General features: G+C 37.2%; 1 protein-coding gene across 1 annotated transcript; it reads left to right on the top strand.

The window, feature by feature from the left end:
* Positions 1-11781: 11781 nt before the first annotated feature.
* LOC311301653 (uncharacterized protein) lies at positions 11782-17832 on the top strand (the record flags this gene model as incomplete). Its single annotated transcript, XM_084426929.1, has 8 exons — positions 11782-11796; positions 11869-12166; positions 12504-12611; positions 12784-12833; positions 12935-14873; positions 14972-15055; positions 17426-17485; positions 17594-17832. The coding sequence occupies 8 exons, from the start codon at positions 11782-11784 to the stop codon at positions 17830-17832; spliced, it is 2793 nt and encodes a 930-aa protein (XP_084283055.1).
* Positions 17833-19675: the final 1843 nt, after the last annotated feature.

Raw genomic sequence — 19675 nt, 5'->3', positions numbered from 1 at the left:
ATATAGTAACATTTTATGTATGTTTATTTATATATATAATATATGATTAACGAATCATTTATGAAACGACTATCGGATCATAAATTATTAATAAGTGATATGTTCTTTATTCTATGTAAGTTTTGTAGATTCAGTTAAGTCATTTACAATTGATTAGTTAATGATCTAGCTAATCATTTACAAAACATGACTATGCGTTTCCTATATATATATATATATATATATATATATATATGTTTTTTTTTTTTTTTTTTTTGTATAAATGATGATTTTTTTTAAATAGTTTGCTCACATCAGGTGACCAGTGGTTATACCCTACCTACCCCTTTATACCCTCCCCTGTCAGCATTTACACTGCAGTACACACTAGTGTTCAACACTTGTTATATATGATGTGCAAGCATGAATGTACTGTACATGTCCCATCAAGATACAATCATGGACAGATCTAGAATTTTTTTTTCCTATTTAGTGCGTTATCCGACAGAAGCAGAAAGCAGAACTTGAGCTATCTGAACAGACTCCAGTTTAAAATGAGTAATGCATGCAAGTTTAATGAAAAATGGCTGGAGAATGATGAGTTCTTGTGTTTGAAGCCAGTGCCTGCAAATATCTATAAGGCAAATTGTGCAGTTTTTAGAGATCTGTGCGAGCTGACATTGTCACTTTTGCAAAAAAAAATTAAATACTCCAAAAGCACTGCATGATGAAGCCTATTAGAATGCAGTGAGAATGAACCCACGGGTTTTTCCTGGGTCAAAATTGGTCTTTGGTGGTGGCTGTCGTCCTTTCTTGCCTTCTTTTTTTTTTTAAAGCTGTGATTTTACCACTGGATTTCATAGCTTTGTAAGATAAAATCCTTCTTTGCTAGACCTAATAATTATTTTGGTATATATCAATATAAAAAAATAGAATAAAAAAAAGTACATTTTAACTAATTGTCTATATTTTCTACCATATACAATTGAATACAATTAGCAGCTAGCTAACAACAACTTGCTTTGCCATTTTTTTCTGGTTTCACCTCAGTCTTAATCTTAACAAAAAGTTTTTTGGGTTACTTTTCTTCACATTGTCATGTAAGTAACCTGAAAATACTGTAGTTTATTAAGGTTAAATCTTGCTAACACTCTTACTAAAAACAAATGGGGTAAGCTCACTTATGTTATCATATTAAGAGGTGTTCTGAGTAAATGTGATTTGTTAACATTAATGTAGCCTATAACTAACATGAACCATGCATGAGCGATACATTTTTTACTGCATTTATTAATCTTTGTTATTCTTAGTTAATAAAAATACAGCTGTTCATTGTTTGTTCATGTCACTTCACAGTGCATTATGCTAACTAATGTTAACAAATACAACTTTTGATTTATAGACTACTATTAAAATTTGGTGAATTAACAAAGATTAATAAATAGAAGTGCAGTTTATCAGTTAATAGTAATAATTAATGTTAACTGATGTCGTTAACTAGAGTTTAATAAATGGAACCTTATTGTAAAGTGTTACCGATTTGTAATTGTTATACACCGATTCAGACGTTTTGTGAATTCAGTGTTGAACAGATCCGTTGTTTGAACCATTAGCTGCTAATTCAATTGAATCGGTATAAAGGAGTCATATAGTTCGCGAATCGGACGTACATTTTTAGCACGTGTGTAACGTTATAGGCTACGACGCGTTGTGTGATTATCACAGCAGTTTAGGACATCGCACAAGATTTGTGGTCATTACTGGATAGTTTTTTGTTTGTTTATTGAGAGTGTGGTTTATGTCAGCTGAATGTGCGGAACGCTTTTCAGAGAAGATAAGGCAACTTTTTTTTAGCACAATTCACACCCAGCTGTAATTCAGGAAAAAAAATCTCAGAATGCTCCACGTGAAACTTCGGTCTTATTCCACCCTTTTACCATGCAATTGATTTTGATTAATATGCGCGAGGGAGAAAGATTTGCAGCGCTTTGAAGACGGGTGAGAGTGGAGTTCCTTGCTGTCAACAAAATGGTCATAAACGTGTTTGTGTACAATCAATCATTGTAACGTTAGGCTATTATAGGACATGTGGTTTAGCAGGACTTGTGTGTAGTAATATAGCTGACAGTTCCTCACTGTCTCAAACGTGTTTGTGTATAACGTTACACTATTATTGTTATAAATGCTAAAAAAAAGTTGGCTTTTTTCTAAACGGCTAATAACCTTTTTGTGAGAGAAATAAATTCACCACATATTAGAAACTCTGGCCATCATGCACATTCTGCGTCTTATGAGAATGATTGAATGAAAAAAATAATAATATTTTTTATATTATCCTTTAAACTTGTACACGTGATCATCACTTTCCCGCCACACATTGAAATGTCCTACAGAACTTTCGCGGGGAAAGTCCTGTCAGCTTGCTGTTTATCTGCGCTTCTGGAGAGGGACACAGAAGCTCGACAATTAAAAGTAAGTAGTTATATCATCTATAATTATTAACTAAATCATTTTTTATATAGGTGATAATAGTAATATCAAAAGCTTATTTTCATAAAGTTAGTGAAAGATCCAATCGATCCCTGCCTGAGGAGATCTCGTCAGACGCAGTGATCAGGTGTAACGTCAAACATGATCATCGAACATTATATAAGCATATAACGTTAAATCAAAGCTTTTTGTGCGTTATTACATGAAATGGAAGCTAATCAAACATGTTTGTGTAAACATCAGTGTACAAGAAAATGTGATTTAGCAGGACTTGTGTAACGTTATGTAAGTTAGTTCTATAGCTGACAGTTCCTCTCTATCAAATGTGTTTGTACACTATTATTGTATAATAAAAATAATAATAGCTTAAATAGTATAACAAATTTGGCTTTTTTCTAGCCACCCTAATGACCTTTTTGTGTGAGAGAAATAAATTCACACTTTGGAAACTGGCCATCATGAACACTCTGCCTCTTATGAGAATAAGTGTATATATATATATATATATATATATATATATATATTATTACGTTTATATATATATTATCCTTTAAACCTGTACACGTCATCTCTCTTTCCCGCCACACATGGAAATGTCCCACAGAACCTTCGCGGGGAAAGTCCTGTCAGCTGTTTATCTGCGCTTCTGGAGAGTGGAGGGACAGACAGAAGCTCGACAAATAAAAGTAAGTAGTTATATCATCTATAATTATGTACTAAATTATTTTTCATAAAGGTGATAATAGTAATATCAAAATCTTATTTTCATAAAGTGAAAGATCCAATCGCGTCAGACGCACTGATCAGGTGTATAAGATCAAACATGATCATCAAACAATAATAAGCATATAAATCAAAGCTTTTTCGTGTTATTACATGAAATGGAAGCTATCAAATGTGTTTGTGTAAACACAATCATGGTTTACAAGGACACATGGTTTAGCAGGACTTGTGTATGTAGTTCTATAGCCGACAGTTCATCTCTATCAAATGTGTTTGTGTAAACACAATCATGGTTTACAAGGACACATGGTTTAGCAGGACTTGTGTATGTAGTTCTATAGCCGACAGTTCATCTCTATCAAATGTGTTTGTGTAAACACAATCATGGTTTACAAGGACACATGGTTTAGCAGGACTTGTGTATGTAGTTCTATAACCGACAGTTCCTCTCTATCAAATGTGTTTGTGTAAACACAATCATGGTTTACAAGGACACATGGTTTAGCAGGACTTGTGTATGTAGTTCTATAGCCGACAGTTCCTCTCTATCAAATGTGTTTGTGTAAACACAATCATGGTTTACAAGGACACATGGTTTAGCAGGACTTGTGTATGTAGTTCTATAACCGACAGTTCATCTCTATCAAATGTGTTTGTGTTACTACATGAAATGGAAGCTATCAAATGTGTTTGTGTAAACACAATCATGGTTTACAAGGACACATGGTTTAGCAGGACTTGTGTATGTAGTTCTATAGCCGACAGTTCATCTCTATCAAATGTGTTTGTGTAAACACAATCATGGTTTACAAGGACACATGGTTTAGCAGGACTTGTGTATGTAGTTCTATAGCCGACAGTTCATCTCTATCAAATGTGTTTGTGTAAACACAATCATGGTTTACAAGGACACATGGTTTAGCAGGACTTGTGTATGTAGTTCTATAGCCGACAGTTCCTCTCTATCAAATGTGTTTGTGTAAACACAATCATGGTTTACAAGGACACATGGTTTACCTCTCTATCAAATGTGTTTGTGTAAACACAATCATGGTTTACAAGGACACATGGTTTACCTCTCTATCAAATGTGTTTGTGTAAACACAATCATGGTTTACAAGGACACATGGTTTAGCAGGACTTGTGTATGTAGTTCTATAGCCGACAGTTCATCTCTATCAAATGTGTTTGTGTAAACACAATCATGGTTTACAAGGACACATGGTTTAGCAGGACTTGTGTATGTAGTTCTATAGCCGACAGTTCATCTCTATCAAATGTGTTTGTGTAAACACAATCATGGTTTACAAGGACACATGGTTTAGCAGGACTTGTGTATGTAGTTCTATAACCGACAGTTCATCTCTATCAAATGTGTTTGTGTAAACACAATCATGGTTTACAAGGACACATGGTTTAGCAGGACTTGTGTATGTAGTTCTATAGCCGACAGTTCATCTCTATCAAATGTGTTTGTGTAAACACAATCATGGTTTACAAGGACACATGGTTTAGCAGGACTTGTGTATGTAGTTCTATAGCCGACAGTTCCTCTCTATCAAATGTGTTTGTGTAAACACAATCATGGTTTACAAGGACATGTGGTGTAATTCTATAGCTACATATATATATATTTTTTTATTCATTTAAAAGTTTTTGTTGAATGTCATGTAGCCTTAGATGTTAATCTTCAATGTTTTGTTCATTTAGTGACAAGGATCTGTACAAGATCAAAGGGCGGACGTACCCCCATTGAAGAGGCCTTGTTTTATATACAGGAGAGTAGAGACAAGAATTGTATCCAAGCTGTTTTTATAAATGATGTGAAAGGTAAGTAATTTTATTTATTCTAATGTATGTTTATCAATTAACATTTCTCTAATTAAAATCCAGACATGTTGTTTGCATTCTAGATCCTGTTTAGTCCTGATAATAACTAGCAGCATTCCCAAAATCAAACTGCGTTCACGCCACTGATCTATATAAATGACTGGATTGCTCATGACACCATAAATAGGGAAGCCACTGTGCCACCATATTGGTATTCCCTAGTATTTAGAATTAATTGGAAATTATCTGATTTTAATGAGGGAAAGAATCACTTAACGAGTCAGCAGATTTTATATCTGTATTCTCCCTGTACAATCCTTCCATGCAAACATCCTAAACTAGGGCCCTATAATTTCCGCGATCGCGGAATTGGCAAATTAACGCGGAATCTAGTGTCAACGCGGAATTTTGCGGAATTTTACATATTTGGAATAAAATTCTGTTTTTGTGTGGGAGAAAAACGTATGTCTGAGGAAAATCGCATATTACTGAAAGAACGAGCAGAGAGAGAGGCCCGGTCGCGCGCGCGTCTTCAAACTGTCTTGCTCTCTCTCACTCCCTCGCGCTTATTAATCTAAATCAATTGAGAATTGACACAATGGTAAAAGATCGGAAGAACGAAGTTTCACGTGGAGCATTCGGATATTTTTTTCCTGAATTACCGCTGGGTGTGAATTGTGCAAAAAAAAACTTTTTTACCTTGCCTTCTTCTCTGAAAAGCGTTCTGCCCATTCAGCTGACATAAAAAACACTTTCAATAAACTAAACAAAAACCTATCCAATGATGAAATGTTTTCTGTGTTGACAAATCTTGTGCGATGTCCTAAACTGCCGGATAATCACTCAACGCGTACAAGTCCGCTAATGACACGTCCGATTCGCGAACTAATGACTCCTTTAAACCGATTCAACCAAAACAATCTTTTAGTTTAGACTGTTTGCGGTAAATGCAGTTGGGTTGTCGAGGTCAAAACTGTAAATAAGCTGTGAATCAAATAAACTTACTATAAATAATGTTATGTAATTTTTACTCTTACACTGAATATTTGGATTTTGTGAAGGTGTGAATCATTTTTGATTAATATTTAATATAATAAAGTTCTGTGTAACAGATTATCAACGGAGATTATTACCACCCGCCACAAATTGATTTATAGTCTGTGGGAAACACTGAGGCCTGTTTTAAAAAGAGCTGTTTTGGTGTGTACCACCTTAAATGGGAATGAGCTGCATATCCCCGCCCTGCTTTTGGATGAGGGCGTAACTTAAAAAATAATAATTTGCATACCTATGGCAATAAACAGTCAGTAGAAGCAGAATGGCTGAGAGTGAGAGACCCGCTGTTCTGTATGGCATTAAGCCGTACATGTATGAACCGGAATCAGACCCAGATGATGAAGAGATTCCGGCAGAAGAAACACGAATGAGAATGGACCAGAATATACTTTATAAATATAATATACGAATACTTTATAAAATAATATAAAAATACTTTATATATATTAAAATATATATAAAAAAAATAGTATTTTTTGTTAAACTTCATTTAAATAAACAAATATTCGTATATTCTATTTTTATGAGCCTGATTATTCGAAAGCAATATTTTTGAAAAATGCCCATCCCTATTTTAGATAGTGCCTGATTGTTGACAATCATACACACTGCTCAAACGTTCTAAAACTCTTCAAAACCAGTTGAAACAACTGGATTGAACTCTTCAATTGACTTTTGAACAGGTTTCACAAATAGACCTAACAATCTCTGTGTAAAACTATGCTGCCATCTAGACATGTGCCGGTATTTGGTAATGCGATAAATCGCAGTAATGAATATTCACAATATTGTTATCGCGGGCACTTTAAAATACCGTGAAAAATAATAGATCCGAATTTAGATTTTTAGAACGCGCATTAGCTTATTTTCCATTAACCGCTTAAACAAACACTGCGTATCTGCGCGAAACACGTGCACACTCTGATGTAAACAATCGCCACATGTTTATAAGCACTGTGAGCATGCAGCGCAGTGCGCACTCTAGTCTAATGTAAGCAATCCTCACATGGGAAATTTGAGGGAAAAAACACATTTACCTCAGCAAAGCCATTTAATGACCAGCACGTTAGTCGACTAGAAGAAATAGCTAGAGATTGGATAATAGAGGAGTATTTTGCTGAATAGGTGCCCTTTATTACATATTCATTATATTTTTACTTGTGTCCTTACATAATTGTTATTATAATGAAAACCACATTATGTTTGATTTAATGTGTTATTTTTAACCTTTAATAATACCAGCTGATAGGGCTCTCTGTATGGTTACTTACATGTTTGATTTTTTTTTTTTTTTTCATGAGAAAAAATAACATGGGCTATCTACTGTAACTGTAGCCTACATAATATTTATTCAAATGAGTCAAGACTGAAATCAAATCCCAAGTATTGAATTGAAATCGTGAAAATTGTGTTGAGCAATAATACAAACAGTAGCCTACCAGTCATTGTACCATGTAAACATTGTACATTGTCATCACTCTGTCTCCTCTCCACCAGTAAGCTGGTGTGTGGTGGGCGTTCTGGGGCAATATGGCTGCCGTCGCATCATCCAAGTGGATGCTGCACATTGGTGGTGGTTGAGGAGATTCCCCCAGCTATGTAAAGCGCTTTGAGTGCCGAGAAAAGCGCTATATAAATGTAATTAGGGATGCACCGATCCACATTTTTTCACTTCCGATCCGATCCCGATACCTGAATTTGGATATCGGCCGATACCGATACTATTCCGATACCAGAGCTGTGTTTGCTTTAATATTATTATTAATTTCATTTTTGTTTATTTTATATGAGGCTGAAATAAACTTCTCTCAACAGGCAAGTAATAATATGTTATGTATGTAGCCTATGTATGCATGTATGTCCCAAAAGGCAACTTGAGGTAAGTTATAAGGTCAGAAAAGGAAGTCAGAAAAACAGGAAATCCTGTTAACAGGAAAAATCCCATTCTGAAAACAAATATGCAACTGAGGTTTCAAATTGATTGTCATGTCAATATTTATTACATTCCCAAAATGTCAAATACTTGCGTCTTGAAAGAAAAGTGCAAGTGTAAACATATTACACACACACACTATCTGAAGGGTGATCCTCGCTCCGATGCAGTAAATGCTCGATCAACATCAGCATCGTGCAAACAAACAAGCGGATTTTGCCTCAGACGCGCGTCGACTTCGCTTCAAACTTTTGCTTTTTACGCACGTCAATTTTTCTCTGGACACGCGAATGGATTCAAAATATTCAAGCGTCCAACTAGACGCGGTAGACGTGAATTTGACGCGCTATTCGCGTTTGGTGTGAACGCACAGTAACGTTGTGCTTTTTTAAATGTTTTATTGAGTTCGTTGTGTTGTACGACGCGAGGGAGCTTCAAAGGACTTATTGCATCATTGCATTTTGCTGTCTTGCTCTGCGGTGTTTCCAGTGTGAAGTTTATCCACACAGCAGACGTTGTTGGCTAGCCGCAAACTGCGGAATGGATTTCCTGAGCGGGAGCGTGTCTCATAACTCTGTGTCTCATTGAGCCGCGCCTCCGTTCAGGAAATCCATTCCGCAGTTTGCAGCCAGCTAGCAGACTATCCAGCGGGAATCACTTTTGGAGTCATTTCAGCAGACGTTAAAGCGAGCGCAGACATGACTCATGGATATCGGAAATCTCCGCAGGTTGGATCGGGAAAATCCGATACGTGAATTACGCTGGTATCGGGTCCCGATACCGATACTGGATCGGATCGGCCCCATCCCTAAATGTAATGAATTATTATTATTATTATTACATGGTACATTATGTTGTCACTAAAATGAATAAAATTCTGTTTAGTTACCGGGTTTTTTTACATCCCCACCCAATCTATCCGTTTCTCTTGTGCAAATAATATATTGTGATAATACTGTATACTGTGATAAAAGCTCAATCAATTAGGGCTGTAATCAACCAAAGAAAACTGAATGAATTGAGAATCTCACCTATAATTCCGATAACATCTGCAATTTTCATTCTATCAGCTGATTTCTGTGAATGAATGTAAAACTAAATGTATATTGCAGCACATGGTGAAGGCAGTATATACATTAACGACGATTTGAGACAAATATAATGTCAATTAAATATAAAACTATGTAAATAGCGCTCTGTGGTGCGGCAAGATTTTGAACGCGGTCCTGAGCTGTTGCTGGGCGCCGCGGACAGTCAGACGCCGCCAGTGTGTGTACACTGAGAATAATGTGTTCAAATTGTAAAGACATGGCGCGGCGCTTCTCGTCTCGAAAACAAGGGGGTTGTTCTGAAGACAGACTGTTACCTGCGAAACAGGAGTGCTCTGAAAACACCCCCATTAGCAATTCCTGCTTTCCACCTGATGAAATTAACACGGCAAACACATCGACCAATCAGAATTTTGGTCGAGCAAGAACGTATCGACCAATTAATCGACTAGACGACTGAGAGATTACAGCCCTACAATCAATTAATCGCAGCATGAAAATTTGATACCGGCACATGCCTACTGCCATCTTATAAAGTCATTTTTACTCACCAGTAATTTGGCTCCATTTAATATTTTACCTTTCTTCATCATACATGTACTTCTTTCATCAGAAGAAAAATGATCAAAATGAAACATTTGAGTCTAGATTTTTTCCACAAAAAAAAAAAATTATGGCACGGAATGACTCAATTATATACATACTTAATGACTTTTAATGATGCCTATTTTTTTTTTTGTCAGGACATGGAGTATTTGCTACCCAAAGCATAGCGAAAGGAGACTTTATTTTGGAGTATAAAGGAAAACTTGTGGAAAAACAGGTTAACAATCCGTATGCATACAACTTCAGGCACCACAATATAGATTTCTGGTGAGTACTAGTGACCATGCAAAGTCTTATTCTTAAAGTATGTTTAAAGCATTACTTCTAACCCCTCATTTACACTGCACACGTCTGCGGCGCATTACGGCTGCGACAAGGTTTTATTCCGTCCTTCACGCGGTGCCAACTCACACCGGGAGCATATCAGAAGCGGAGCGACTGGATGCGTGAGACCACGTTATTTGCCTGACCCCGACGTGTTTTTTCTTGATTTTGGGGTTTCTAGATACCATGGCTAAATGTTTATGTTTTGTCCGGTGTAATTGTGTTTATTGTTATGTTTTTTGATATGTCCTATTTTGTTGTGCTGTTGCCGGCATAGTTAATACACTTAAATGTCCACCATAGAGGAAAAAAAATATAATTTAATGTATTGGAAATTTGTTTGTGTGTGTGTGTGCTATAAGTATACTAAAAATACATTTACATATTTATGTGCTTAATAAATAAAAAAATACCCTGAAAATTTACTTTTTTTTACCTCCTAGGATATATTGCCAATATACGTCTTTATTTTGAAATTGAGTTTTTTTTTTTTTACTTTTATTTTGTATTACCAGTGCGACTTGGACGCGCGTCCGTCAAAAATAGACTAGGCGCCTATTTTTAGCGAAGCGGTGCGGAGAGCCGCTTCTGGGAAGCTTCTGAAACGCACCGCGTCGCGCCCGGTGTAAACACAAGCATTGACTAGAATGGGCGCGATCAGCTCCGGTAGCCGTGTTGCAGCCGTAATGCGCCGCAGACATTTGCAGTGTAAATGAGGGGTAAGGAAGAATTGATTACTTATTATTCCCCTATTTAGCATTAGCTACTGAAGGGGTAGTTTTATTTTAAAACCAGAACACTTTTTTTTTCTAATTTCCTTCTTTAAGCCATGTATTTTCATCTGTGAAATAGTTGACCATAAATTTAAGATTTTATTTGGGCACATTTTCAGTGAAATGTTACTGCTTTTTTGTAATACCTGTTTACCTATATATGCAACAAGTTCTTTGCTTAGTTGATCTTCCTCTCTGTTATATTATCATAAATAATCTTGGAGTTTTAGGAATTATTATTAAGATTATTAAAAAGAGATTGTAATTAATTGGAGGATTATTTTTAACCAGCCATATGATTCAGAAATACTGTAAGAAGTAGCCTATTAATTTATATGATTGTTTTATTATTTACTTCTTTTCAGTATTGATGCCTTAATGGATGATGGGTCCCTAGGAAGACGCGTCAATGATGACGCAAAACCCAACGCAAAAATGAAAAAACTTGAAGTTGATGGCCTCCCTCATTTATGTTTATTTGCAATAAAGGACATTTTTTTTGAAGAAGAAGTCACATATGATTATGGAGGAACTGGATTGCCGTGGCGTGTTAACACAACGTCAAAAAACAAGGTATGTTTACAAAAGTTCATGACTGATACTAGGGGTGTAACAGTTCACAAAATTCACGGTTCAGTTCAAAACGATACACTTGTGTCACGGTTCGGTATGTTTTCGATACAGCAAAAAGAAAGAAATGCCAGAGAAATTTCCTACTCGCGACGCGCGTACATTTGAAATAACCGTTCGGTTTGAAAATGCGTAACACCGAACCGAAAGCCTCGTACCAAACGGTTCAACACGATTACGCGTACCGTTACACCCCTAACTGATACAGACCTTTACAACTAAAAATCAATGTTGAATTGACGTCTGTCTGCTATCTGGGTATTATGTATTAAGAATATACTTTTGAATATATTTTGAAAACAGTCCTCTCCAAAGCCCACTCCTGCCCATGAATCAGCTCCAGAGCCCGTTCCTGCCAAAGAACATACTGTAGAATCTGCTCCAACCCATGAGCCCGCTTTATGTACATTAGGTAAGAGCACCGCTTTTCTTATTTTCTTTTCCTGATGTTGGTTTGCAGCCCTCTTGAATTTAGTCAAAATCACACAACACAACTTCTATTAACACAACAGAATCCACTCCAGAGCGTGATCGAGCCCATGAGGCCACTCCAGAGCGTGATCGAGCCCATGAGGCCACTCCAGAGCGTGATCCAGCCCATGAGGCCACTCCAGAGCGTCATCGAGCCCATGAGGCCACTCCAGAGCGTGATCCAGCCCATGAGGCCACTCCAGAGCGTGATCCAGCCCATGAGGCCACTCCAGAGCGTGATCCAGCCCATTGGCACCCTAAAGAATTCAGTCAAGCCGATGAGCCTGCTCAAGGTACATCAGGTAAGAGCCACACTTTACCTTTTTTCCTCATGTTGGTTTGCCACCCTCTTTCAAATGTAGTCAAAATCATGCAACGCAAATTCAGTTTATGTAATCAAAATCATGCAACACATCATCAATGCACTGTGATATTAAATTGAACCGAATTGTTGACATGATAATCCTATTCTAATCAAATCGTGACACCAGTCAAGGTTCACACACCCTAGTGTTCAATAAAGTTTTGTTGAGTTTAATCACCCTCTCAGTGTGATTTATCCTGACAAGGATAGCTAAGGACATTAGCTGAATCTATCAATTTCAAAAGTGAAAGTGTTTATTTTCTGCTTTCTTTCAGTTTGTAAGAAACACACTATAAAACCTGAACAACTGTCCTCTTTTGAGAAGTGTCTTGCTTGCCATGGACCATTCTCCTCTCTAAAGTGGTCTGGAGTCAAATGTATAGGTAATTTTTAAATTGTCTGGATTTTTTTATAGATATTTTGAATAACACTAAATTATAGTCCAGTTCTCAACAACAATGAATGGTGAACAGTTTGTTATTGTGAAATAATCAAATTACATTTACCATATTTGAAAATCTCATTTGAACTGATTAAATGATTTTTACTTCTCAGGTTGCTTCACAGTATGGCATGCAAAATGTTTTGAAAAACTACGAAATGATGTAAGCAATTACCATAAATAATTACATTAAAATATATTTAATAAATTTCTATGCATGCATATGAAATTTAATTCTATAAATCTACTACACTGTTTCTTCAGTATACATCAGCATCAGCTGATGAAAGTGAGGGGGATGAAAGGTCCTCTGGAGAGGAATATGTCCCCTGTTCTGCATCTGATAATGACACAGACAGTGAAAGTGAAAACTCAGTCAGTAGTCCACTTGATGCATCAATTACATGTAAAATACATGTAGAAACGACACCAGATGAAACGACACCAGATGAGCCTATTTCTATGGACTACACAGAAGTTCAAGATACAACACAAAAAATTTACTTTCCTGACAGCTATTCAGAAACTCAAACATCATCAACACTTGCCAAAGCATGGCAGAATTTTTGCTTTGTGTGTGGAGAACCTCAGTCCAAAATTTCAAGACACTTTAAAGTCCATGCCAAAGAAGACATGGATATAGCAAAGGCTCTGAGTTTACCTGCAAAATCGAAAATAAGAAAACAACTGCTTGAAAAATTGAGAAACAGAGGCAACTTCAACCACAACAACAATGTCCTTAAAAAGGGAGAAGGTACATTAAAAGTAAAACGACGAGCATTTAAAAACACAGGTTCAACCCAGAAGACATATGAATACTGCTTGTATTGCAAGGGAATGTTTTTGCGAAATGAGCTGTGGAGGCACATGAGAGGATGCAAGTCCAAACCAGCTAAGATAGATAAAGCTACTGAGGGCAGACAGAGAGTCCTCACCATTGCTGCAGTGGCCAAATCTTGCTTCTCTGGTAAAACAGAGGAAGGGTTAATGAAAATATTGAGTAAAATGAATGAAGATGAAATTGCCCATGTTGTGAGACATGATTCTGGCCTTCTTCAATTTGCTCAGTCCCTATATAATCGCCACGGATTTCACACTTCAAAGCATGAATACATCCGCCAGAAGGTCCGTGAGCTTGGCAGATTCATGATAACACTGCGTAAAAAATGCCCATCTGCATCTCTGGATGATGCCATGAAGCCAGCAAATTTCATGAATGTCATTCAAGCAGTTAGAGAAACTGCAGGGTTTCATGAAAATACACATTCTTTCCAAATTCCAAGCTTAGCTTTAAAAATCGGACACTCCCTCTTAAAAGTTAGCGAAATTATCCAATGTCATGCTCTTATTGCTGAAAATGCAGAGTTGGCAAGCAGTGCAGAAGCATTCCAGAAACTGTACAAATCAAAGTGGTCGGAATTCATATCTAACTCAGCGTTAAGCACCATTAATGATTCGAAATACAACAAGCCGACCAAAATGCCACTCACTCAAGACATTGAAAAGCTTAATGACTATTTACAAAGAAGTGCAGAATCGGCCTTCCAGGAACTTAGCCAAAATACCTCAGAGTGCAACTATGCATGTCTCACCAAGCTAACAATGACCAGGATCATCCTGTTCAACAGACGACGGGTTGGAGAGGTCTCCAAGATGCCTTTAAAAAATTTCCTCCAAAGAGATGACTCTTACACATCTGACGAGCTGGGTCTTTCAGCTTATGAGAAGAGCTTGTGCAAATATTTTACACGAGTTGAGCTAAAAGGAAAAAGAGGACGAAAAGTAGCTGTTTTGCTCAACCCAGACATCACAAAAGCTCTGGAAATGCTTATTGAGAAGCGGGCACAATGTGGAGTACTGCAAGAAAATGAATTCCTCTTTGCCATTCCAAAGTGCTCTAGCTACTACAGAGGTCACGACTGTCTCAAGAGGTTTGCTGCTGAGTGTGGTGCAACTCACCCAGAGTACTTGAGATCGACACAACTGAGGAAACAAGTTGCAACAACTTCCCAAATTCTTAATTTAAAAAATAATGAACTGGACCAACTGGCAGACTTTCTAGGCCACAATATTAATGTGCATAGAGAATATTACAGACTACCTGAGGCAACCATCCAGGTGACCAAAATTTCAAAACTGCTTCTAGCCCTTGAAAAGGGTAAGCTGACAGAATTAAAAGGAAAATCTCTTGATGAAATCCAAGGTACAGTTACTATACAATTTTTTAATCAATTAAGTAATGAGTACTAACTAACATGAAATGAGCAATGTTAAGCTTATTTTTCCATTGTGTTTTCTAAGATTTTACAGACGAAGATGACGACCAGGACATTGACAGCGATGAAGACTCCAATGGAGCCAGACCTCTGGAGCTCAACTCAATCAGTAATGGTTAATGTTATTTAATATTTGTGTAAACGTGTATGTATGATGATTAATTTTAGTTCATTTTAGCATTCTGTCTGTGTGATGGATCTTATTGCAGTCAGAAACGGATTTTCAAAGTGTGAAGGGGAGAACGCAAGGGTATGTGAGGGGAGGCAAAGATAATAGCTGGACAATATTTGATATATCCTGGTTAAAATATGAAGCAGGTGTGTTTAATTGGGGTTGGAGCTAACTGCAGAGCAATGACCCTCCGGGAGCAGGATTAGACACTGGACAAAAGTTGCAATTACTGCTGGTCAAACATAACTTTAAGCATCAACTAAAACTGTTTTGGATGAGAAATCAACATTTTATTAATGTTACCTTGTTACCATTCATCCAACCATTTTCCTCCACTTACCCTGAACCAGTCCACGGTGGCAGCAGGCCAAGTAGGGCTTTCCATACTTTCCTTTCCCCAGCCACTTTCTCCAGCTCCTACTGTGGGAACCAAAATTGTCCCCAGGCTTGCAGAAAGATATCATCCCTTAAGCATGTTCTAGGTCTTCCCCAGAGTCCCTTTCCAGTTAGATATGCCTGGAAAAAAATCCTCTGGAAGCCATCCGGGAGGTATCCTAACCAGATGCCTGAACCACCCTAGCTGGCTCTTTGTAACTTGGAGGAGCAGCTGCTCTACTCCCAGTACCTCCAGCATATATGAGCTTTTCGCCCTCTTTCTCAGGGTCAGCCGAGACACCCTACAGAGAAAACTTCTCTCAGGTCTTGCATGTAACATTTTTCACCCCTGATTAGTTGCATCACTATGTCAAGCATAATGTGTCAAGTGTCAAGGAATCACCATGCTCCACCCTCACTCCATTCAGCCTTACCAGACTTCTAATCTCCTGCACCTTTCACTTATCCAATCATCTCATCAACCATATAACCTCTGTATAAGCTGACACCAGACACAGTCATTGTCAGGTCTCGACTGCGACAAGGACTTTCGTGACGTTCCGATGAGCTACTTACCTGTGCTACCTACCTCCCAATCGATTTCCTGGTTCCGTGTTCCTTGTTTGCTCCTTGGATATCACTAGCCTGGATGCCAGCCCGAACCCCGCCCACAACATTTCTTTGTTCGGGAAGTTCGGTCTGGACTTGATCCGTTGAGGAGTACGAATACGAATGATGGACAGATGATCTACAATTACGTAATCATCCACATAACCAAAGAGCGCTTGGGTTGAATTAGTTTACAACAAAGATGACTGCCACTGGAGAATTGTGATTTCACGAGTTCACACTTACAAATAAGTTAGATAGAATAAATGCCTCATAGTTCCGAGATCCCCTTCCTTTAGTTCACTCAGCCCTGAAACAACTACGTGGTAACACCTACAGGCCACATTGAATGATGTTTTATTAACAAAGTTTGGGAGGAGCATGTTCAGATAATTAACCTAATTAACACGAGAGGAGGGCATTCAGTTAAATCAACTCCATTAACGATAAGAGGTATATATACAGCAGACCTGCCTCTGTTTATTGACAGTTTATCAGCATCCCTCCACCACCCCATCTCCTGACTTCTTACTATTCCTACCACAACAGGGGGGAGTACTCTGGGTTCGGGCCAAATTCCGTGCTCAAAACCCCTGCCCTGGACAGCACACCAAATACACATAAACCTTAACTCTATCTAATTATATGTAAGTGTGAACTCGTGAAATACCTTTTGATGGGCTGGTAAAAGCCACCTCCGTGTTCCAAGACTTCACGCATGAGGTGCTCCGGAATTTCCTCCACTGATTTGTACTGGTCTACTACAACAACATCCTCATTTATTCCCGGAGTTTGGATCAACTATTCTTGAAAGCAGAGAAGTGCCAGTTCCATCAGTCAGAGATCCAGTTCCTCTGGTACGTCATAAACAAACAAGGCACCATGGATGAAAGGAAGGTGGATACTATCCTAAATTCCCACCACCATAAGGGAACTCCAGAGATTTATTGGTTTTGATAACATCTATCTCTTCATCAAGAACTACAGTGTCATCACCGGCCCCCTCACCTCTCTCCTCCGTGGAAACCCCAAGTCTCTGTCCTCAAGTCTCTGTCTCTGTCCCTATTGAATGAGATTCCATAATCATTCACTGCATCAAGCTACGCCTTTTATCTTTTTGAATAAGCGACCTGTAGCGGCACAACTTACAGTTACATACTGTGCCTTTAAAATCATCTATGAATAAAAGTGTAGTATATGTTTCTTATGCAGCATGCAACTGATTTTTGAGAGGGAAACAATGTCATATGATTTCATATGCAATGAAATTTGGTAAATATGCCATGAAAAAAGGTTTTAATTTAATTTTTTTACACGGTATAGGTGAACATGTGCGAGATGAACAAGTCTGCAGAGATGCTACTTCATCCACTAAAGTTAAAGGTATGTCTGGTTTTGTTTCAACTTTGCATTACCTTGGTATTCATTTCTCTCTTATATACATTGGATTTAACTATGTTGTACTTTAACCATCTAATACATTTCTAATAGAGCTTGACAGACCAAAGAAAAAAAGGGCCTATGTAAAAAGACCATGGACCGCTTCAGAGGTCAAATCAGTCATGAAATTCTTTGGAAACCACATCACAAAAGGGAAGCTGGCAACTTTGACTGAATGTGAGGCTTGCAAGAAGGCAGACCACCCCATTCTTGCTTCACGGACAAGCCAAAACATAAGAGACTTTGTCCGGAACAAGGGCACAGCTTACAAGAAACGAATATGTAAATGAGTTTATTCTATCTATCTTCTATTCTATCTGTCACAATTCAGTAAGTGACCGTCAAATCAAACTGCTTCCCTAGCTTACAAGAAACAAATATGTAAATGAGTTTATTCTATCTATCTTCTATTCTATCTGTCACAATTCAGTAAGTGACCGTCAAATCAAACTGCTTCCCTAGCTTACAAGAAACAAATATGTAAATGAGTTTATTCTATCTATCTTCTATTCTATCTGTCACAATTCAGTAAGTGACCGTCAAATCAAACTGCTTCCCTAGCTTACAAGAAACAAATATGTAAATGAGTTTATTCTATCTATCTTCTATTCTATCTGTCACAATTCAGTAAGTGACCGTCAAATCAAACTGCTTCCCTAGCTTACAAGAAACAAATATGTAAATGAGTTTATTCTATCTATCTTCTATTCTATCTGTCACAATTCAGTAAGTGACCGTCAAATCAAACTGCTTCCCTAGCTTACAAGAAACAAATATGTAAATGAGTTTATTCTATCTATCTTCTATTCTATCTGTCACAATTCAGTAAGTGACCGTCAAATCAAACTGCTTCCCTAGCTTACAAGAAACAAATATGTAAATGAGTTTATTCTATCTATCTTCTATTCTATCTGTCACAATTCAGTAAGTGACCGTCAAATCAAACTGCTTCCCTAGCTTACAAGAAACAAGTATATAAATGAGTTTATTCTATCTATCTTCTATTCTATCTGTCACAATTCAGTAAGTGACCGTCAAATCAAACTGCTTTCCTAGCTTACAAGAAACGAATATGTAAATGAGTTTATTCTATCTATCTTCTATTCTATCTGTCACAATTCAGTAAGTGACCGTCAAATCAAACTGCTTCCCTAGCTTACAAGAAACAAATATGTAAATGAGTTTATTCTATCTATCTTCTATTCTATCTGTCACAATTCAGTAAGTGACCGTCAAATCAAACTGCTTCCCTAGCTTACAAGAAACAAATATGTAAATGAGTTTATTCTATCTATCTTCTATTCTATCTGTCACAATTCAGTAAGTGACCGTCAAATCAAACTGCTTCCCTAGCTTACAAGAAACAAATATGTAAATGAGTTTATTCTATCTATCTTCTATTCTATCTGTCACAATTCAGTAAGTGACCGTCAAATCAAACTGCTTCCCTAGCTTACAAGAAACAAATATGTAAATGAGTTTATTCTATCTATCTTCTATTCTATCTGTCACAATTCAGTAAGTGACCGTCAAATCAAACTGCTTCCCTAGCTTACAAGAAACAAATATGTAAATGAGTTTATTCTATCTATCTTCTATTCTATCTGTCACAATTCAGTAAGTGACCGTCAAATCAAACTGCTTCCCTAGCTTACAAGAAACAAATATGTAAATGAGTTTATTCTATCTATCTTCTATTCTATCTGTCACAATTCAGTAAGTGACCGTCAAATCAAACTGCTTCCCTAGCTTACAAGAAACAAATATGTAAATGAGTTTATTCTATCCATCTTCTATTCTATCTGTCACAATTCAGTAAGTGACCGTCAAATCAAACTGCTTCCCTAGCTTACAAGAAACAAATATGTAAATGAGTTTATTCTATCTATCTTCTATTCTATCTGTCACAATTCAGTAAGTGACCGTCAAATCAAACTGCTTCCCTAGCTTACAAGAAACAAATATGTAAATGAGTTTATTCTATCTATCTTCTATTCTATCTGTCACAATTCAGTAAGTGACCGTCAAATCAAACTGCTTCCCTAGCTTACAAGAAACAAATATGTAAATGAGTTTATTCTATCTATCTTCTATTCTATCTGTCACAATTCAGTAAGTGACCGTCAAATCAAA

This window comes from Rutilus rutilus (genome assembly GCF_951802725.1).
Source record: "Rutilus rutilus genome assembly, chromosome: 12".
Classification (NCBI taxonomy): Eukaryota; Metazoa; Chordata; class Actinopteri; order Cypriniformes; family Leuciscidae; genus Rutilus; species Rutilus rutilus.
The sequence above is the reverse complement of the archived record's forward strand: the minus strand, read 5'-3'. Positions and strand labels throughout refer to the sequence as shown.